The following is a 21,363-nucleotide window of genomic DNA, read 5'->3' on the forward strand; positions in this document are numbered from 1 at the left end:
GGTAATTCCACCTGAGTCGTCTCCAGGCTGGGGACGCACAGGGTCAAGTCGGACAGGTGGGCTCCTGGCACCACCCGGGTGTGGTTTGCCCCTTCCCGTCCACGAGGAGGCTGGCCTGGAGGCCGAGCCTAGAACACCACCCCGCGGGCCTGGCCGGAGCCAGTGGGTCAGCTGCATTTAAAGCTGGTCTGAGCTGCGCCTTCCTAGCTGCTTTCGAAGGCTGCGGCCCGGTCGGGGGAAACGACGCGAGCGTGGGCGCTCGGGTAGAAAAGCCGTGGGCAGGTGAGTGTTGGGTCCTAACGCAGGAGAGGGCGGAGCAGCGAGGCTGGGACACCCCGGCAGGCGTCCCCAGCCGGCATCTGGGCCGCGTCGCGGACAATGCCGCCCTGCCGCCCACACTACAACTCCCGGCGCGCTCTGCGCTCGCTCGCAGAAGCCAGGGAGGCCCGGCGTGCACTGCGCCGGCCGGCCTGACAGCCGGGCGCTCCGCTCGGCCCGCTCAGCGACCTGGGTTCGGGGGAGAAACCAGCCGGCCGGCCTCCTCTCGGTGCCTCACCGCCCGGCCCTCTTTATTCCAACTGCCGGGGACTCGGCCCGAAGAGTGGGAAGCAGCCTCCTAAATACAATCCCGTAGAGTCGACGCCAGCCAATAATGTGCACGGAGTCAGTCCACGTGACAGTAGCGGGGTGGTGCTCCGGTGACTCCCAAATCTCTATGGTTTTGGCGACTCGCTAGAGGGCGTGTGGACCACTGGAGGACTCCCTACATTCTTCCTCCATTACCTCACTGCCTCCGGTGGCTGCTGGGATACCGGAAGACTCGGGTCCCGGCTCGGCTCAGTCCTCCAGCTGCCCCGGGGAATACCTTTAGCAGTTCTTTCCTACCGCTACCGCCGCCCCGCCGCTTCCTCCTCCGCCCGCCCCACGCCGGCCTTCTTGGCTCCGCCCCGTCCGCGCCGCGCGTCTGGCCCGCCCGCGGCCCGCTTCTCTCGGGAGCCCCCACCCAGGTGCATGGCTCCATGAAGCAGGAGGAGGAGGCAGAGCGCGAGAGGTTCCGTCTGCCCCGGCTGCGTCTGGGCCAGGAGGAAAGGTGGGAAACTCGGTCCGCGCCGCTCCCTCCTTCCCCGTGCCCGCCGGGCCGGCCTCCCTCCAGATGCCGCCGTGCGCGCCGGGCCTCCTCACCCCGGGGCGACCGGAGGGGCCGGGGAGCGGGTCCCCCCGGGTTCGGGAAGAGGGTCCCGGGACAGCGTTGGGGGGAGCTCCCGGGCGGCGGTGAAAGGAGGCGGCAGGCGGGGCCTGCGGGCCGCGTGTGCCCGCCGGGAGCAGGGGGGTCAGGAGGCGTGCTGGGGAGGGGGGGGTGGGAGGACGCCCCTGCCCCCGGGCCGCGAGGCGAGCCCGGGCGAGGCTCCAGCTCCTTTCTGCACTCCCTCCAGGAAGCAGTCTCGGGTCGTGTAAAGTTTGGTGGTCTCCGGCGCCGCCTGGCGGCCCTCGCCCCCAGTCCCACCGCCCCCTCCCCCGCCCGACGTCTGGATTCCACCCCCGCGGCTCGGCCCTCGCTGCCCTACCAGTCGCTGGGTCGTCCCACCACTACTCTCGGCGCCCCGCGCTCTCCTTCCACCCCCTTTTCCTACCATTCACCTTTCTTTCTGCCTGTTTGGTCCCTCCCCGCTCTGGCCTCTCCTCTCCCCACTGGATCTCGCCCTTTCCTTGCTGAACTCTCTGTCACACGCACGCTTTCGCCTCTTCTTCTTCTCTTTCTTCCCAACTCCACCCTCATTCTGTCCTTCCTTATCCACGCAGAGCCCCCGTTTCCATCATCCCTCCACCTGACACTCTTGTGGGTTTTATGCCTCCCTCCTTCCCAGGCTGTGAGCTTTGCCCTTCATTCCTCGCCCTCCTCCATCCCCCGTCCTGATCTGAACTCTTCACTTTGCCACACTCCCTCACCCTTATCCCTCTGGGCCTATCCTCTTTCACTGCCCTCTCCTAGGATAGAGTGGGTGGGGCCTGGAGTCTCCTGTTTACATCTTTGGGAATAACTCACATCTGTACTTCTGGGGGGTGGGGAGAGTTGGTGAAGAGATTACGAAGAGATTTATGCCAGCCGAAGAGTGGGATGGGTGACTCTCACCTGCAGTTATCATCTCCACCTGGGATAACAAGATGGCCTGGCCTCAGGACCCTGGCATGCTGTCCAGTAATCTTTCAGCACCATCTTTGCAGAGGATTTGGGAATCTGTTTGTATTCTGAAACCAGTGGAGAACCTTGAAATGGTGTATCTTGGCCTGAGAACAAGTTTTGATCTAAATTAGTGGTGGAGGAAGTTTTAATGTGTGTTTTATGTTCAGGTTCAATAAAACCTTTGATCCCCCCTGTCCTCCCTTCTTGGTGACGGCACCAGGGAGGAGATGATCTTGTGCATGGGGCTGCCCTTGCTGCCTTATGTTTAGATTTTGAAATGTTTTGAATTAAAGAAAGCCTGTTCCTTAGCTTTTTTTTTTTCTTTCTTTCTAGAAGTTGCTCTGTTGAGTTGTAGTTTTTCAGAAACCATCTCTTACCTCAGCACTGCCTTGACTTTGTTCATTCACTGCACCTGCATTTCCATCTTAGGTACAGGAAGAAGGAATGGAATCGGAAGGAAGAAAATTCATTTCAGAGACAAAATAGCTCCCCTCCTCTGTTATAGCTGTTCCCCTGGCAATACAAACTTTCTGCTTTCAGTGAGTATTACCTTGGACATACTTAGACTAGAATTTTGTTGCTTTTGCTCTCTTTTTTCGTTTTAGGCCTCTGCTAGGACTTCAGGATGTAGGTTTACTTTGTTCGCTTCTGTTATTCTGCTTCCATGAGGGTGTCCTAAAGCTGATGAATCCTTCCACTTGCTCTCTTTATATGTAAAGACAAGTTTATTTTCCATAATCCCATTAGAGTGACCTAGATGGTGGTGTAGTATTACACTTACCCTTCGTGTACATAAGGTCCGCCTCCCACCCCTTCCCAAATTATGCATTTTTTAAAGACAAAGATCATAACTTGTAGGTGAATGCAGTTCCTGTCAAGGTCAATTATTGGGTGTCTTCCACATGGGTATAATCTTCAGAGATTTTTGGAACATTTTGCCCCGAATCTGCTAGGGTGATACTGTTTTCTTAAAAATAATTAAAAGTCTACATATAAACCAAGTTCTGGAAAAATTTTTATTACTGCTGCGTTCCCCTCAAGTTTGTTAATTATGGTATGCAAACACTTGTAAGAGAGTTTTCCAGATTGCTTCGCATCTTACTGGAGTCTCACAGCCACTCAGTGAGGAAGGTAGAGGACAAATATTTTCATTTTACAAATGAAAGAACCAAGGCCCAGAAGGATCTGGCACCCTGCCACAGCTCACATAGTAAAGGGAGGGGATCTAAAAAGAAAACAGAGCATTTGACTCCTTGTGGCCATATTTTTCCTTAAGCTAAGTTGACATGAAAGTGTATAGTACTGCGTATTTTTCCAAATCTGTAAATTTTAAAAGCAATCGTATAGGTAGGTCTCTTTTTCGCAGGGGAGATTTTCACACAGCAAATGTTTTGGATGTTTACGTGTGTATGATGGGCTTTCGTGTAGAAATGATTATTTGAAATGATGACCAGAATGTGTGTGGGTCTTTCATCTGTTTCTTGGAATAGTTCCATAATAAGTAGGCCAGAGTTATAGCTCAGGTGCCGTTTCACTGCTCAAATAATTATTAAATTGAATTTCACTTCAACTCTGTGTCACAAAGGAAACAGCAGCCTATTCCCTTCTGCGTAAATCTTGGTTTGAATAGACATCCGGACAGTAAATAATAACAGAAGAAAATGCAGAGACCCCTTTTTTCTTTGCTTTTTGCCTACCTTCCAAATCCATTTTCTATGTTATAAGGTCATGCCCCTGCATAGGCTGTTTTGAGGCTTCAAAAGGTGACTCTCTCTATTTTTTTTTTCCACCTCCAGACTTTTCTAGGTGTTTTAATCTGGTTATTGTTGGAAATCTAACTACTTTAACTCAGTAGTTCTGTTAGTACTCAATATATATCAAGATTTCTGTAATAACAACGTATTTAGCAAATGTAGTTTCTTTTTAGTGTATGGCTGCAAGCTTAAAAGAGGACCCTTGTAGAACAGAACTGTGCACAACTCTCAGCCCAACATTCCTTGTATTTTCTGGCATCTCACAATGAAAAAAACAGCGGATGACTTATTAGAAGCATGTGTCTCCAAAGAGGAAAAGCATCAAGGTCATTAGAGTAATAACCCCATGTTAATAATATGATCTTTTAATGTATTTACAAAACAGAAGTAGAGTCACGGTTGTAGAACACAAACTTATGGTTACCAGGGGAGAAGCGGGGGAGGGATAAATTGGGAGATTGGGGTGGACATACACCCACTACTGTATGTAAAACAGATAACTAGTAAGAACCTACTGTCTAGCACAGGGAAGTCTACTCAATACTCTGTAATGACCTATATGGGAAAAGAATCTTAAACAAAAGTGGGGGGGATATATGTATATGTATAACTGATTCACTTTGCTCTACATCTGAAACTAACATGACATTGTAAATCAACTATACTCCAATAAAATTTTTTTAAAAATAATATCTTTGAGCCTACATGGTAGTTCTTAATAGAATTTTATTATGAGGACATTTATCCCTCTAGAAATTGTAAGAACTCAGAGCTATGTTATTTATATAACTAACCCTACTTTTATCGGTAAAGGTAGTCCTAGTATCAGTAATAGCAGATGCTTTAATAAATAGTAGTTCTGTGCCAGAGAACTGCTAGATGCCTTTCATGTCTTAGTGAATTGCTCACAACTAAGCCCTCTGTGGTAGCAGGAGGCCAGGTCCACAGAGGTGTGACAGCCTGCCTGAGTTGGTACCGGGTAAGTCAGATTTGGTATTTGAGCCTAGACGGTAACCCCAAAGCCTGGGCTGTGTCCTCCGAAGATGGGAGCTGCTCTGGGAAGGCACCAGCTTGTTGTTTTTAGTGGACTTAGGAGCCTTGGAAGGGACCCCCAGCAAGGGAGGAAGGCCCTCCTGCCCAGCCAGCCACATCTGTCAGGGTGTCCTCACATCCTCCCCTCAGAACTGGTCTCCACACCTTGTTTATGTTTATAACGTCAGCAATTTATGAGACATCATTTGTATTAACTCCTTTTTAAAAAATTTTTATTGGAGTATAGTTGTGTATTAACCCCTGAAATCGTAAATTGCCCTCCAGACAAATAATGCTCCCTTGGGTAGCTCTTAAAGCACCCCATCTTTGAAAAAGAAAAGAAAATTCTTTTCAAATGCTGTTTAGAAACTAGGTATGTCCTTTGGAAGGAAAGCCTTGAGCAACCTATAGTTAAACAGCACCCGCAAAAAACCCCCCCAAAAAACAGCACCCGCGCCCAAGTCTAGGACTGACCAGTTACTGTGTTTTAGCTGAGAAGACAGCTACCACCATAAACCAAACCAAGAAGTTAATGTAGGGGATATTTGACGTGTTTTTTATTTCTTTTTATTTATTTATTTTTTCTGCGGTACGCAGGCCTCTCACTGTTGTGGCTTCTCCCGTTGCGGAGCACAGGCTCCAGACACGCAGGCTCAGTGGCCATGGCTTATGGGCCCAGCCACCCCGCGGCATGTGGGATCTTCCCGGACCGGGGCACGAACCCGCGTCCCCTGCATCGGCAGGAGGACTCTCAACCACTGCGCCACCAGGGAAGCCCTGACGTGTTTTTTAGAATGAATTGTCCCATGTTGGCTCTCCACCTTGCTATGAATTAAACCATTCCTTGGTTTGGGCTGAGTAGAGCTGACGTTGTGTTTTGCTTTGTTTTTGTTTTTGGTTTTTTTGGCCGCACCGCGAGGCTTGTGGGATCTTAGGTCCCCAGCCAGGGATCGAACCCAGGCCCCAGCAGTGATAGTGTCAAGTCCTAACCACTGGACCGCCAGGGAATTCCCTGAGTTGACATTGTTGATAATAATAGATACTTGTATTTTGGTCACTTTCAGCTTCTGACACACTCAACAGTCAGCACCTCACAGTGAAACAAGAGTATCTGAAGGTCAGGTTGTGCCATAAATATTCTTTTTATTAGAAAGGCTAACTTAAATGGAATTGCTGGGAGATCTGTAGATAAGATTGTTGGTGTGTGTACCATGTGCAAGGCACTGTGTTAGGTGTAGCGAAAGAAAAAAGACAAATGCAACTCGGCCTCTGAGACTAAAGGTGTTGGTGAGTTCATTGCTGGCTGGAATTTAAGTGGCTTTGTAGGCCACTCGGCCCAGATCAACAACGCACTGCTCAGCTTTCCCACAGAGGGGACCGGAGAGGTGCCTTTGTTGTGCACCCTCATGAAGGCCAGGACCCCTTGAATATTGCGTCAGGTAAAGAGTGGTGACTTTTTCAACAGTGAGAGCAACTTTACTTCATTTGACACTTGCTAGGTTAGGCGGTCTTAAGAGGTAAAACAGTGATTCCTGTTATTTCCTCCAGCTTTTTGTGGAAGTATGGGTATTGTCTCCATCTGGTGGAAATCCAGTTTTAACTAGTTCTTTTTCATTGTTCGTTCTAAAGTGGACAGACAGTAGGAAAATGACATCACTACCGTTGGCCCTTAAAGTGGCCCTTGAGTTTAGCTTTGGAAGAGTAACCAACGGAAGGCTCCGAAGGGTCTTAGTGATATATGTGTTTACAAAGCAAGGGTTTTTTTTTTTTTTCTTTGCGGTACACAGGCCTCTCACTGTTGTTGCCTGTCCCATTGCGGAGCACAGGCTCCGGACGTGCAGGCTCAGCGGCCATGGCTCACAGGCCCAGCCGCCCCGCGGCATGTGGGATCCTCCCGGACCGGGGCACAAACCCGCATCCCCTGCATCGGCAGGCGGACTCTCAACCACTGTGCCACCAGGGAAGCCCTATGGAACAAATTTTTAAGGAAATGCCTTCTAATATATTTTTGAGGCAGAAGGTCTCTAACTCTGCCTTTGGTCACTAACTGAGGCTATCGATTGAATTGTTTGCTTAGTGGCCTCCAGAGAAAGCTCGGGCCTAAGGAACCACAAGATTTGGGTGTGGTCTACTGATTACAAATCATAGTTGGGGAGGGGGAATTGTTAAATATATTCTCTTGGTGTCGGTTGTGATCATGCCCCACTGCAGGTCAGTGATAGTACGTGATGTGTAGGCAGAACCTTCCTAGGCTTGAGCTCACCTGCCTTGGCACGGTTTGAAAATCCCTTCTATTGCTCTGTTGTAGGATGTTTCACAGTCAGGTAGCTGATAGCACCTGCAGAGAAACCCTTGAGTTGCCACTATCTCATGACATTTCACCCTTCCTTCAGGTGTGCTTTGGTGTAAGGAGAATAAGGAAAGATTCCTTTTTTTAACCTATTTTATCCCTCCTCTTTGCCTCTTTGAATTTTGGGACTCTCTAGTGGCAGAGCCTCGGGGCCCTGTTGGTGCTGTTAAAACTCTAGCTCTCGAGAGATAGGCCCTCAGCTTCATTCAACACGGGTCCTAAACCCCCTGCACACAGTTATGCACAAGGTGGAAAGTCAGGTAAGAGCTCAGAGGGCAGTGCCATCCCTTGTGGAGTCAAGGGGCAATGGCAGGGGTACTGATGATTGTCAGGGGGATGGCGGAGATACTGGCTTTGGGCCTAGGTTTTGGTTTTTTTTTTTCCCTGCTCCTTTTTTTTTTTTGTGGTACAGCAGGCCTCTCACTGTTGTGGCCTCTCCCGTTGCGGAGCACAGGCTCCGGACACGCAGGCTCAGCGGCCATGGCTCACGGACCCAGCCGCTCCGTGGCATGTGGGATCTTCCCAGACTGGGGCACGAACCCGCGTCCCCTGCATCGGCAGGCGGACTCTCAACCACTGCGCCACCAGGGAAGCCCCCCCTGCTCCATTTTTGTTGGCAAGATTTTGCAAACTATTCTTTTAGTTTTTAGTATACCCTTGCTTTTTTTTTTTTTTTAATCATGCCCTTAGGAAAGGGACTGAATCCAATGGATATTATTGGCAGGCCTCATTCTTCTTTGTGGTTTGGTGGGAAGACCCAGGCTTTGGAGTCTTACAGATGGATTGTGGTCCAGATCCTGACTCTGCCACTTAGCGGCAGTCTGGCTTTGGGCAGATTATCTTGCTCATTAAACCTGAGTTTCCTCCTTTGTAACATGATGGTAACGTGGTCCTCCTTGCTGAGTGGTTTTGAGGATTCACTGAAATCCTGTTTAAAGAGCACCTGTTCGATGCTCTAAGCCCTGAGTGCCCAGCGAAGTCCTGGCCTTCCGGGAGTTTCCATCCTGGTGGGAGCAGATAGATGATAAGAGCAGCTGACTTTATGCCAGACGCTGTATGGAAGCCACTGACACATATTAAACTCAGTTCTCCTAACAGCCCCATGAGGCATGTGCTCCTGTTATTCCCAGTTTGCGGGAACTGAGGCATAGAGGTTAATCCTGGAGGAACCAGGATTTGAACCCAGGCCATTTGGCTCTGGAGGCAGCAGGTTTTTTTTTTTTGTTTTTTTTTTTTTTTTTTTTGCGTGTGTGTGGTACGCGGGCCTCTCACTGCTGTGGCCTCTCCCATTGCGGAGCACAGGCTCCGGACGCGCAGGCTCAGCGGCCACGGCTCACGGGCCCAGTCGCTCCGCGGCACGCGGGATCCTCCTGAACCCGGGCACGAACCCATGTCCCCTGCATCGGCAGGCGGACTCTCAACCACTGTGCCACCAGGGAAGCCCTGGAGGCAGCATTTTTAACCGAGATCTTCTCCCTCTCTTAGTCCGAACAAGGCAGTGATATCCGTGCTCAGGAACGATCTAGTCATTGGAGGTTTTACGGCATCAGGTGCATGAGGCTTTCTCAAAAAGAAGCCCCTGTTTCAGGCCAGACATTGAAGCATGCAAGCTGTTATTCCTCTGCTAGAGACAACTTTCATCTTCCGAAGAACTGCCTTAGATACAAAAATGTGTTTGTTAGGGGTCAGCATATATCAAGAGCATAAGCAATATTTGTGAAATGTTTGTATCTCATTCAACCTAAAGCGGCAGGTTGTTTTTTGTAGAAATTACAGCATTGCAAACGGGTACGTGCATCTAATTTGATGTAAAAGGTTGTAGAATTTACAATCAAAATGCTATACAGTAGAGCAGTGCCTAAAAGGCAATAGTGTGCTACGTGTTCAAACCACAGGGAAAATTTTAGGTAGGGATTATATATGTTTTTTGAGTGGGAGGGCTACAACTAACAGGTAATGACTTGAGGAGAAACAAAGTGTACTTTTCTCAAGTCCGCAGAATTTTACAAACTTTGGTATCATCGACATTGAAATAACTAGGATCTCTTTTCCTGAGCCTGCTGATTACAGACACAGACAACAGAAAGGATCTTGGTCACGTTAGAGCTATATATCTTTACCTTAGGGTTTTTGAGAAAAAGAATTTAGTGGGAAAAGATTCCTTCCTCCCCTTAATCAGTTGGGGCTCTCCGGTTTCCTGGGCCATCTGATGCCACATTTTGGTAAGCTGATGGCTTTGCATCTGTCTGCCTTACTATGACAGGGCAGAAATGGCTACCTCACAAAAAGGCTGTGAAGCTTGGGTCATTTGTGTGAATAAAGGTTTCTGCTAGGTTGTAGCTTTTTCTGAATGGGGTCTGGAAAGGACAGAGGTGTAGAACTTGGAGTGAGTTCAGAGGAGAACCAAAGAAAATGAGTAAGGCTGCGCAGGACAGCTGTGAGGACGGAAAGGTGGGAGGGGAGCCCGGCGTCTCGTCAGAACAGCTGCTGCCTTTCGTCTCCACAGAGGTCCGGGGCTCATATTACACAGATAAGTTGAGGTTGGTGATGAGGCAAATGCGGAGAGGATGTGGTTAACAAGGAAAGCATGCAAGTTCCTCTGGGGTCCTTTAAAAATAGGGTGGTTCAGTCTGGAGCCTCTAAAAAGGTAGAGAAAGCGTCCTGATGAGGAGCCCGACAGGTCAAGTGCAGTCTCCCGGTCGGTCTTGAAACATCCCCATTCAGCTGCACGCTGGCTGCCACCCCGCCCTTCTTCCTGCCCAGGGAGTCCTGGGCAAGAGGGAGCTGCCTGTGGCCTGCCTCCGTCCGTGGCGATGATAACCTTTATGGAAAATGGAAAATAGCTGCCCCTGAGGAAGAGGTTGGGCGCCTTCGGTCTGGAACTCAGGGTGTCTTCTAGCCCACTGGTCTGCCGCCCTTTGCAACCAGTGTGACCTGGGCAAGAGAGAAGTTGATGGCTCCTGCCCTCTCCATGGAGACCCTTTCTCTTTGAATTTTGTGTTCCCCTTGCGGCTAACCATTTGAGTTAACGCTTGCGTGTTCTCTTCTGGGTTAGGGTTCCGCAGCATTCCAGACCTCAAGCACTGGTTCAGGATGGGAAAAAGACGCTGCGTCCCCCCACTGGAGCCCAAGCTGGCAGCAGGCTGTTGTGGGGTTAAGAAGCCTAAGCTGTCTGCAGGTGGGACGCACGGTCACGGGAGCCAGTCCACCGCCGTCCCCGGCTCCAGTGCGGGGCCTCTTCAGAACCACCAGCATGTGGACAGCGGCGGTGGTCGCGAGAACGTGTCGGACTTAACCCTGGGACCTGGAAACCCTCCCATCACACGGATGAACCCCGCATCGGGAGCGCTGAGCCCTCTCCCCAGGCCCAACGGAACTGCCGGCACCACCAAGAATCTGGTGGTGACCGCAGAGATGTGCTGCTACTGCTTCGACGTCCTCTACTGTCACCTCTACGGCTTCCCACAGCCACGCCTTCCTAGATTCACCAATGACCCCTAGTGAGTAAAGCGGTCACGTGTTGGGGGTGCTGAGCAAGGCATGACGCCTCTGTCGGGGGCGTTCTCTTGAGAGAGTCTGCTACTTACAAAAAGCTTAACATGATTCGGGCAAAGGTTGTTGGGAATAGGATGATGAGAAATGTGCAGCCAATGTCTAGAACTCTCACTGGGCTCAGTAATGGAAGGGTACTAGGCTGTGTTTGCAGGAGTGGTTGGCTTGTCAAAGTAATGGTCCGGGAATCAGGAGGGTTTCGTTCTTGGTCTTCTGTTGGTTCAGATGGCAGTGGGTAGGTCATTTAACCTCTCACGTGGAGAAGTCATACCATCACACCATTGTGGACCCGAGCACCGTTGAAGCCCAAGTGACCTGCCAGGGTCTGGGTGCCAGGTGGGAGACTAGGAGCTCATTTAGTGGAGCTGAGACGCTCTTAACAAGGGTCCCCTCACTTGGTTCCTTGTCAGCCCCATGGGGCTGCCGGCACCCCACCAGCAATGTCAGAATTTGCTTTACTGTTTTTAGTTCAAGACTCTGTTATGTGTCCCAAGTCCCCTTGAGGTGTCAATGACCTTAATAAGGAATATGTGTAAAGGGTAAAGTCAAGTGAAGATGCTCATGCCAATGCTTTCTTTCTCAATTGGAAGCAGCTTTGAGGTGGCTTTAAAGAGCACTGCTGCTTTTTTATTTTTATTTTTTTAGGAGATGCTCTTAGAGCATTCACTGACTGATCATCATCCCACGACTGTTAATGCCGTACTGAGGCGGTGCATAGCCCCACTGGGCAGGGAATGGAGGAGTATGAAGAAAAAGTCCTTGCTCTCGGAAGACTTGAGTTGGCAGATCACACACAGAAGCTAACTAGTGTTCACACACCGTCTGGGCAGAGGTGGAGAGGAAGTTACTCCTGTGATTGTGTCAGAGGAGAAGAAATGCAGAGAAAAATGTGCTCACTCTGTAGGGAAGTATGGCCGTGCGTTACCGTGACCAGAAGAACCCTGACTGAGTCGGTGGAGAGTCTAAGCCTTGATCTGAGTGGGATCAGGTGTGTCCCTTGCAGGAGAGGGACATGGGCTTGGAGAGCAGGTGGTGGCCGCAGCCGTGTAGGGTGTGGAGACAGCGGAATTCTTGAAGGGTTTTGGAGCAGGTTTTGGAACATTAACTTTGGCTGGTGGTGTTCAGGTGTTTTACTGGAAGGGAAAGATGGGTAGGTGGGAGAGCCTGCTTCGTAAGAATGATCACCGTTAGATAGCTTAAACAATGTAAGTTGCTTTTGAGAAGTGTTAACTCAGGAATCAAAGAGGTAAGGGCATAGGAGTACGGAGGAATTTCAGGAGGAGGGGACAGCCCTGTAACCTCTGCCTAAAACATCTGTCAGCGTCGATCGGATGTAGCCTAATGCAGCATGACTTGGGCCTAGAAAGTGGTTAACTTCTGCTAAGAATAAGCTTTTTATTTTATCTTAGCTGCGCCACGTGGCCTGCGGGATCCTCGTGTCCCCACCAGGGATTGGACCCGAGCCCTCGGCAGTGAACGCGCAGAGTCCTGACCCCTGGACTGCCGGGGAGTTCCCCAAGAATAAGCCTTCTTGAGGAGACGTTTTCTTTTTTTCTGGAATTTATGAGCAGGAGAGGCAGAAATAATGACGGGCACGATGTGGGGTTGAGCGGAGGAGGTGTGCAGGCCCCGTGTGTCTTCATGAAGGTGGAACTGGGAGCATAGACACATGAAAAGAGAGTAAACAAGAGGAGAAAGACATGGAGAACTAGAAGAAGAAGGAAAGAGTTGAGTCCTGGGCAGAGGAAGAAGAAAACGGCACGTCCGCGTGGTGGTAGAGTGGAGTGAGGCCGTGAGCAGGGGCCTTTCTTCTCGTGCCTCGTGGCGATGTCCTCTCCACTTACACCCTGGGGCTGCGCGGCTCCGAGAGGGCAGGGAGGGCAGAGCCTTTCAGACAGCCCGCATCAGAACACCATCCTTGAGGGGAAGAACAGAGGAACAGGGATAGAGCCGGGGTTGTCTCCTGCCCTGATTGATGTGTGCTTGCTCTTTCAGTCCGCTCTTTGTGACGTGGAAGACAGGGCGGGACAAGCGGCTTCGTGGCTGCATTGGGACCTTCTCAGCCATGAATCTTCATTCAGGACTCAGGGAATACACGCTAACCAGGTAACGGCAACCGCACGTAAGACTGGTAGATTATTGGCAAAAATGGAGACAAACTGCCTGTCTCTTCTGAGTGGTGACATCCGAGCGTTCTCTTTGGGATCATCAGGAAATGTAGGGCAGTTAGTCTGGTGAGTCACTGACCAGTCCAAGTACAGGCAGTTAGTGGCATCAGGTTGTTTCCAGCATGTCCGGGCTGATGGATAGTGGATGTTTTCTGCAGAGCTCAAGAGCCGTAAACAGTCGGCACAGGATGTTAGCTCCCAGCTCCGGAGCAGCCTCACTTCTGTTTTCTGTCCCCTCCAGTGCACTTAAGGACAGCCGCTTCCCCCCCCTGACCCGAGAGGAGCTGCCTAAGCTTTTCTGCTCTGTTTCCCTCCTTACTAACTTTGAGGATGCCAGTGATCACCTGGACTGGGAGGTGAGAACAGCCGCATTTGGAACTCTGCATCTCTCGTTGCATTTGGGTTCGGGTTAGTACATGGTAATGTATCTCCTTCGTTGAGTGAGGGTCTGAGAATGTGAAAGCTGAGTCTGGAAGGAATTGCAGGCAACTTGGGTGACAGAAAAGGTGCTACGGTATTAGGAGGAGGAAGAAATGGGAAGGCTTTCTTCTCCCATTCTTCCCAGTCTACTCTGTTCCACATCCTTTTCCCCTGTCTAATAAGAAATAGGAATGGGGATAAAGGAGAACATTCCTGATGCTTTGTGGTAAGCCCTTATCAGGAGCCATGTGTGCAGAGTCAGGAACCCAGATCAAAACCCTGTGGCATGTTCTTTTAATGGAGCAGATTAAAGGTGGAATATTCAGGATCTTTGGATGAACTGCTGAGAGCATTTATTTCTATAGCCTCCGTACTCTCAGAGAGGTGGATGCACGTAGACTCTCACTTTCCCTAAAGCAGCAGTTTCATGCCTGAGAGAGAGAGTAAGCCATGAAAGGCAAGAGCCTCCCCTTTTCTCAGCCCTGGGTCAAGCTGGTCAGGGGACAGTGTCGATTTATATGAGGATAATTGAAGTTCCACTAGAGTGAGTAAATGCCATTTACTGGTTGTGTGTTTTTGTAGGTTGGGGTCCATGGGATTCGAATTGAATTCATCAATGAAAAAGGCGTCAAACGTACAGCCACATACTTACCTGAGGTCGCAAAGGAACAAGGTGAGTTGGACAAATGGAATCTCTGTGAATTATACTGTTCACACTGCTGCCAAGTAAAGGGCAGGAGAGTGGAGTGTGTTGCCTTCAGCCTGACTGTAACTACGAATGAGTGCCTTTCTTCCTCTCCCCATATCTACCAAGTTCTTAAAGAACGAGAAACTCCCCAAAAGATATAGGAGCTGGGAAGAGAAGAGGGGTAAAGACTTCCCGTGCCCAGCTGCTCGTTTCACGTACTTGCAGTGAGTAGTAGTATTTCTTGGCCCCCAAAACTGCAGTGGTTAATTGTAGGAAAATTCCAGCAATCAAGTTGGTCATATTCTGGAGTTCATTGTAAAGGGAGGTTGCCCGTATTAGTGGGTTTTGTCCTTTGGGTCGTGAGTTACTACACAGTCTTACAATTAGAAGAATGTAGAACATAATCTCTCCTGTTTTTTTGAAAGAACTCAGTAGGTACTTAGTTCTTACAGTGGGACATGAAAGGTAGGAAATGGGTCGGGCAGGTTTTCTCTTTCAAAGCATAGTTAGAAGAATACCTTAAAATGCTGCTCGTGCAGTCTGGTGTACGACCCAGTTTTCTTTCTTTCTTGGAACTGGTCTGTTTTTTGAAAATAATATGTATGTGTTAGGTGTGAACCTGGAATAGAGAAAAATATCCGGTTCAGTCTATCAGTGAAGTAATAATGTGGAGAGGGCTTGCCTTGTTGGTTCCCATCGTGGTTGTGTTTAAACTTTTTCAAAAGCAGTGAGGATATGGCATAAAAAGGAGGAAGCCTTCTAACCACTTCATTGAGATCATAAATCTGGCATTTCTGTCCAAGGAGGCACACCAGGAGTTACTTCCTAAGAGTGAAATGTGGTGATGATATAGGTAAATACTCAAGCACTTTTGCCATTTGAAACTGGTTGGGAGAATTAAAAAATTAAAAAATCAAGGCACCTACCGCAGTAATTTAGGGGGTTCTCTTTGGTCTTCAATTTGATATATTTGGTTATATCTGTTGAAAATGTTTCAAGAACAACACAGCAGTAGATGTGTGAGCACCTTCCCATCCTTCCTAAAGGAATAGTTTCCTTCCTGCTGTCAAGTCTCTGTAGTAGAAAACGACTCCTAGAAATCATCGAAACGAAGGAAGGTCACATGAAGGAGTACAAGCGCAGAGTATGAATTCTCTCTTCTCGCAGAACAGCCCTGGTTACAGTACTAGGCCAACAAGCTGGTCTACGCTGGGACCATGTTTGCTCCTAGATAGTTATACTGGGATCATATCTGACAGGAAAGACTCAGAAGCAGGGGGCCTGGGGACAGCCGATAGTGACGTGTGTTGGGCGTCATCTCACATCTCGGATTCTCCTTGGACTGCCAGTGAGGCAGACGGGGCTCCAGGGACGTGGGACGGTGCCCAGGCTTGCTCTGCCCGCAGCAGACCTGGCTGCTTCTGTCACTGTGGTGTTAGAGCACGGCCCATTCTTGGGTCGCTGTGCGCTGACCTCAGTGTGCCTGCCTTCTCCTCAGACTGGGATCAGATCCAGACGATAGACTCCTTGCTCAGGAAAGGTGGCTTTAAGGCTCCGATTACCAGTGAATTCAGAAAAACCATCAAACTCACCAGGTAAGCCACTGTCTTATTCTCCTTGTCATTTTAATTCAGTTGGGGTTGGACGGAGGATACTTTGGACAGACAGGGGAAGAGAAAAATTTTCTCTGTTAACGTCTCTAAACCAAAGAAGCATGGGTGAGGTTGAAGCTCTGAGGAAGCAGTGGCAGCAAAGGCAGAGACTCCCCAGCATCCTGGGCGTGTCCACGGCTGAGCTGCGAGTACAGTGGGAGCAGAGTAGCCGCTGAGCAGGTCGTGGGTGTCTTTGTCAGACCCACTTGCTGGGAGGCTGAGTGGGAAGGCTGGAGGCAGGAGAAAAGGCTCTCAGTACAGAAGTCCAGGGTCAGTTGAAGTCATCACATGTAGTCAGGTGGCCTGTTGGTGGAATGGTTCCAAGGAAACGCCTCTGCCTGTTTGCGGCTAATATGTCTATGGGGAGGCTGCCTAGTGTAGGAAAACATGCATGGACTGGACTCTGAGTCCCAGCTCCACCACTTCCTAGCTGTGTGACCTGGGCCAGTTTTTCCACCTCTCTGAGCAGAAAAAAAAAATTTCCTGCCTGTAAGAGGTGAATGATAATGCCTTGGGGTTGTTTCAGGGTGTGGTAAGGTAACGTATGAAGAAGTTCTAGTCCAGGGCCAGGCAACATTGTAGGTGGTCAGTAGATGTCAGTCCTCTTCCCATCCCTACTGAAATCGGAAACACTGAAAGGTTTAGCTTCTGTGGGGTTTCTGTGGACCTCTGTTGGCCTGTTCATCTGTAAAATGCTGTATAATCAATATCGTAACCTCACAGGTCTATTTGGAAGATAACCCCGTGTTTTTGAAATGCTTTGGATTCCAAAAAAAGAAAAATCTTCAAATACAAAGCATTATTATTATCATTATTATTATAATTTATTTGAACAGCCATTTCCCTGTCAAAATTCAGGAATAATCACCTTGCAGTGGAGGAGTGATTACAGTGGGAAAGAGATGGCTCTGGGTAAGGATTGTCACACCCAGCTCCTGTGGTCTGTAGTAGGCTCCATAGGTTTGTAACACCCCATGCTTCGCATCCTGACTCATGGCTCTTTCCAGAGCAAGGCCAAAGTGCTATGAATTCTGTTCTGATGACCCTGTGATATGATATGGCATATTCATCTGGAAAGTGAGACCCATCCTCTATAGTCCCAGGATCTTTTAACCTGCTTCGTCAGAATTTGACCCAGAATTAGGTATCTGTGCCCCTTTTAGTTTATAAATAACTTGTTTGTTGCTTTTCTGCAAGTTGAGGTTGCATTTCTGTCAAATTTATCACATTTTAATCTGAAAGTAGATATACATTTTACACTGGGCATTGGTGCAGCCATCTTCCAGTCTGCTACCCATGTAATTTGACCTTGAAATTCTTCATCCAGACCCTAGTAGCAGATTGCTTAAGAGCAGCCTGGTGATAAGCCTATGAAGTGTTTAAAGGTGGGATGTGCAGAAAACAGATTCTCAGGGGTGAATTGTGAGTGTGCTTTTCCATCTCGTCCATTTGTAATAACAACACTGTTCTCTTGTGCCGTCGTCTCTCATTCTCTGTAAGTAAGATTGCTCTTGGTCTTCCATTTTATTCTTTCAAAATGTGGAATAAGCGTTTGGTTTTCTCTGCCGCGTGACTACAGAATGCAGTGTTTGGGGTTCCTAATACCCTCTCCTGTCTCCTTGCACAGGTACCGAAGTGAGAAGGTGACAATCAGTTACGCAGAGTATATCGCTTCTCGACAGCACTGTTTCCAGAATGGCACTCTTCATGCCCCGCCCCTCTACAATCATTACTCCTGACACACGGCTGCATGACCAGTCCCACCCCCCCGTGGCCACCAATGGCTATGACATCATTGGAGCAGATGCCTCCTCTTCCTGGTCCAGTTACTTTTATTACTGCACCATTTTATGATGCTAGCTTCCGTTGCCAAGTCTGCCTCCAGCCGACTGAGGGGGGCGGGGTTACATCGAATGAAACAGAACTTGAGGGGCCCAAGCCTTATCTCAGCCTTTCCTCAGTATGGGGTTCCGTTGGATTGGGGCTCCTCCATGACGAGGGAGAATTCCGTGTGGGTTCAGAAGACCTCGGCTGCAGGTGCCGCTGCTGATCTGCTGCCTGTGTGTTGGCCACTCAATGGAAGCTGGAATTGATGGTCCATGAAGGCTTAGCCCACACACACCCCTGCAGCCTCCCCAGATCGAGTAGGTGTATTCCCCTGGCAGTCTGGGCAACGGAGACCAACAAGAAACGTTTTTAGGTTATTTTAAATTCCTTTTTTTAAACTTCCAGTGTATTGCATACCACGGGTTGATCTCAACCTCCATGCTTCATACGTGGACGCCATGTTAGGGTCGAACGTGGGCACCCTGAGTCGTTTGCGGCTCCTGGACAGAGACCCACCTCGAGATCGGAAGCCCTCTGGATGGCGTTGCAGATCTCACTGCTCAGTTAGCCTCAAAGGTTTTAATTCTCATCCCACTATCGGTTGGATTTTCTGGCACTCTTCCTGCATCGAGTCTCCTGGTATTGAACAGAGCGCTGTGGTGTAGCCTGCTGAGGAATGGACTGGGATGCCCGCGGGAGGTCCTGATGGCATCGCTGCGTGCAGTGTCGGGGGAGAGACCTCTTCCTTACCACCCGGCTACCTCACTCCTCTACTGGTGGCAGTGCCTATAGCTGGATCTAGGTTCTCAGAGGGCAGAGGTGTTCAGACAAGCACTTAGGTTGGGCTCTAGAAGGGCACATCGGCATAGGAGAGAACCCAGGGTCTCTAAGCTGTTTTTCTGTTCAGGCAAACATCCTGAGAGACCTTTAAGCAGAGGAGTTCCTTTTCTAGTTTGCCTGTAGAAGTGGGAAAACTGTTGCTGTTACAGTCCTTACAGGACTTTAGAACAAAGCTGTGTCATTAAACAAGGTGAATCTTTATCTTGTCTAACATGCCGGGAATCTTCACCCCACCATGGCAGAGTTCCAAATAGCTCATTTTATTCTAGGTCATTCATACTTTCATGTGGCATATTTCCCTTTCTCGTTGTTGCTGATTCCAAATACCTGTCAGCAAGTTTCTCCTCCCTCTTGCCTATTCTTCACTCATACGGTGGCAAAGTTCATAGAAGCTGGGGACTTGGAAGACGCTTTGAAAACATGGTCACAGAGGCACTGCTGAAATGATTCACAGGAAGAGGTGGCCACTTGGAAGAAAGGACCCTACGGGTGATACACTGGCTTTCAACAACGTGTTTAGAGAACTCTTGACGCGGATTGGGTGTCAACCCAGTGAACACAATGTTTTAATTTATTTTTAATGTTTATGTGGTAGTGGTGTGGCTTTCTGAAATGGGCAGATGCTCAAGTCAAAGGGTCTTTGGAGTTTGCTTCTGCCAGGAACGGGGGAGGGGGAGCAGGGGCACAATCTGAGGAACGACACACGTGCTGTTCTAGGCGTCGTCGTCTCGTTTCTTGAAGAGATGGGTAAGGGTGAGCAGGTGAGCTCGGCGCCGTCCTCTGCTGTTGGCGAGGGTGTGGGATGGGCAAGGGAAGCGCCGGCTGACGTCTGGATGCGCGGGCTGGGCTCCTGCACGCCGCCGCCTTTCCCTCGCGGTGTTCATGAAAACAGGCTTCCAAAGAGGAAGGGTTTGTTTCGTGATTTCCTGCTGCTGAGAATAATAAATGTCTTGTTGCAAATAAATGTGACGGCAGTTACTCTTAGGTGCCATGGATCGATGTCAGGGTGGTCAGCAGCTCTGGACTAAACCGCCCACCGCCAATTTGTACAACAGTATTGATACATAGGGCTACACTCATTCCTGTTCAAGTCTTCTATGTTGAAAGTTGTGTTTAATTTCTAAAGTTTAAAAAAAGCAAAAAAAATGGTGCTAAACTTTCACCCCTGAGCACGCTCAGTGAGACTGGTCATGCAAGCATTTTCAGTGCCATGCTCTTTCAAGCCTATTTCTTCTCGTAGAAATGTTGCCCTACTTGTCTTCCCCAACGTGTAGTTTGTTTTTTATTTTATTGAGGGCGGGGTAGGATACCTGCCATTTAAGAAAATGAACAGAAGATTTAAAAACCCAGGAAATGGAGGAGGGGGGGAAATCAGTGCACAAGAATCGGGCTCCTGAAGCCCCGCACCACACTGACGAGGGCTCCGCGGGCTCTCTTCACTTTCTGGAGTGAAGAAGCCTGACTCCCTGCACATTCCCTCACGCCCCCATCCAAGCCCAGCAGTGGAGATGCTCTAGGTCCTCTTGCCTTGGCGAGGGGACTCAGGAGTCGACCGAGGAAAACTGTTTGGCCCCGTGAGGAATGGCACTGTCAGTGTCCCGAATGGAGCCTAGTCAGGAAGTGGTCTGGAAGTATACGGTCAAGGTTGCCTCCTGAAGATGTATGGCAGGTGGCTCTCAGGAAAAATACTAAGTCTGGATCATCCACGTGGCAGCTTTGCGTAGGGAGATGACAGCTCCGAACTGGAACTGACCTGCCTTCCACGTGCGTGACCACAGCAGTGATGAGGGCGGCCAGTCCACAGGGGGAGTGGTGGGTTTAAGGAGAAGGGAAGGTTTTTCTGCTCGGTGTTTCCTTTGTCCATGGGCTGCTGAAGCTGAACAGTAACCACTGTTTGCAAGGAACCAGCCCCACCTTGGCTGGTTTGGTTCGGAGTTCGTTTCATCCCTAGCTGTGAGTGCCTTTTGGTCTGGAAGGTTGGCTTGTCTCATAATACCCACAGCTAGGACATTCTCTCTGTAATTTCGAATTGTCCTTGTTCTCCATTAATTAAAAGAGAATGTCTGATCACTAGAGTTCGTCGGTGTTGGATTGTTTCCACTGTGAGGTTCTTAAACTTTTTCGCTTCATGATATTAAAGCAACTCATGTTAGAGACCCTTTCAACATGAAAGGTTTGTAGTTGAGACATTACATATATTTTATTGTTTATAATAAATACCATCTGTACAAAAGTCCTGGGTGTTAATTTTAATATTTGCACAAGATCTGTTTTCCATGATATGTTAACACCTAAAATTTCACTAACTGTTGATGTTATTTTCTATTGAGATTCTGGAGCCTAGGGAGCTATTTGTTCTTTTTGTTTATTTTCATTCTTATTTCCCTGAAGCAAGAGACTTTGTATGGCCTTCAGTGCAAAGACTTTAGACCAATTCTTTGTATTACACTTGGTTGCCTCTTGGCTATATAACTTCTGAGTGCAAATCATTGAACTCTTTAACAAATTATTGTAGAGAATAAATAATAATGGGTAAAAATTGTTCTTTGTCTTGCTTCTTTTTTTGAATAGTAGTAATAGTCATTATTATTATTTTAGTCATTTTTATTTTATTTTATTTATTTATTTATTTTGGCTGCGTTGGGTCTTCATCGCTGCGCGAGGGCTTTTCTCTAGTTGCAGCACGCGGGCTTCTCATTGTGGTGGCTTCTCCCGTTGTGGAGCACAGGCTCCAGGAGCGTGGGTCTCAGCACTTGTGGCACGTGGGCTCCAGAGCGCAGGCTCAGTAGTTGTGGCGCACGGGCTTAGTTGCTCTGCGGCACGTGGGATCCCCCCGGACCAGGGCTGGAACCCGTGTCCCCTGCACTGGCAGGCAGACTCCCAACCACTGCACCACCA

The 21,363-nt window shown here is 49.1% G+C and overlaps 1 protein-coding gene across 3 annotated transcripts; it reads left to right on the top strand.

Moving 5' to 3' along the window:
• The first annotated feature begins 783 nt into the window (after window positions 1-783).
• Window positions 784-21,006, top strand: AMMECR1L (AMMECR1 like). Of its 3 annotated transcripts, XM_082631491.1 has the most exons (8): window positions 784-1,090; window positions 2,612-2,721; window positions 10,374-10,818; window positions 12,866-12,976; window positions 13,280-13,394; window positions 14,041-14,131; window positions 15,645-15,741; window positions 17,426-21,006. In XM_082631491.1, the coding sequence occupies exons 3-8, from the start codon at window positions 10,412-10,414 to the stop codon at window positions 17,535-17,537; spliced, it is 933 nt and encodes a 310-aa protein (XP_082487617.1). In that variant the 5' UTR covers window positions 784-1,090; window positions 2,612-2,721; window positions 10,374-10,411; the 3' UTR covers window positions 17,538-21,006. The 3 variants fall into 3 exon arrangements, with proteins under 3 accessions (XP_082487617.1, XP_082487618.1, XP_082487619.1); XM_082631492.1 differs by lacking the exon at window positions 2,612-2,721; XM_082631493.1 differs by lacking the exons at window positions 784-1,090; window positions 2,612-2,721; window positions 10,374-10,818 and adding an exon at window positions 11,520-11,858.
• Window positions 21,007-21,363: the final 357 nt, after the last annotated feature.

The sequence above is a fragment of the Mesoplodon mirus genome, assembly GCF_964341445.2.
Source record: "Mesoplodon mirus genome assembly, chromosome: 8".
NCBI classification, from domain to species: domain Eukaryota; kingdom Metazoa; phylum Chordata; class Mammalia; order Artiodactyla; family Ziphiidae; genus Mesoplodon; species Mesoplodon mirus.

What these genes read in the sequence shown, in the direction of transcription:
- AMMECR1L (XM_082631491.1), top strand. Translation starts at nt 10,412, where the DNA reads ATGGGAAAAAGACGCTGCGTCCCCCCACTGGAGCCCAAGCTGGCAGCA. An exon ending in AGGGAATACACGCTAACCAG is followed by an intron (nt 12,977 to 13,279) that starts GTAACGGCAACC and finishes TGTCCCCTCCAG; the next exon opens with TGCACTTAAGGACAGCCGCT. An exon ending in GTGATCACCTGGACTGGGAG is followed by an intron (nt 13,395 to 14,040) that starts GTGAGAACAGCC and finishes GTGTTTTTGTAG; the next exon opens with GTTGGGGTCCATGGGATTCG.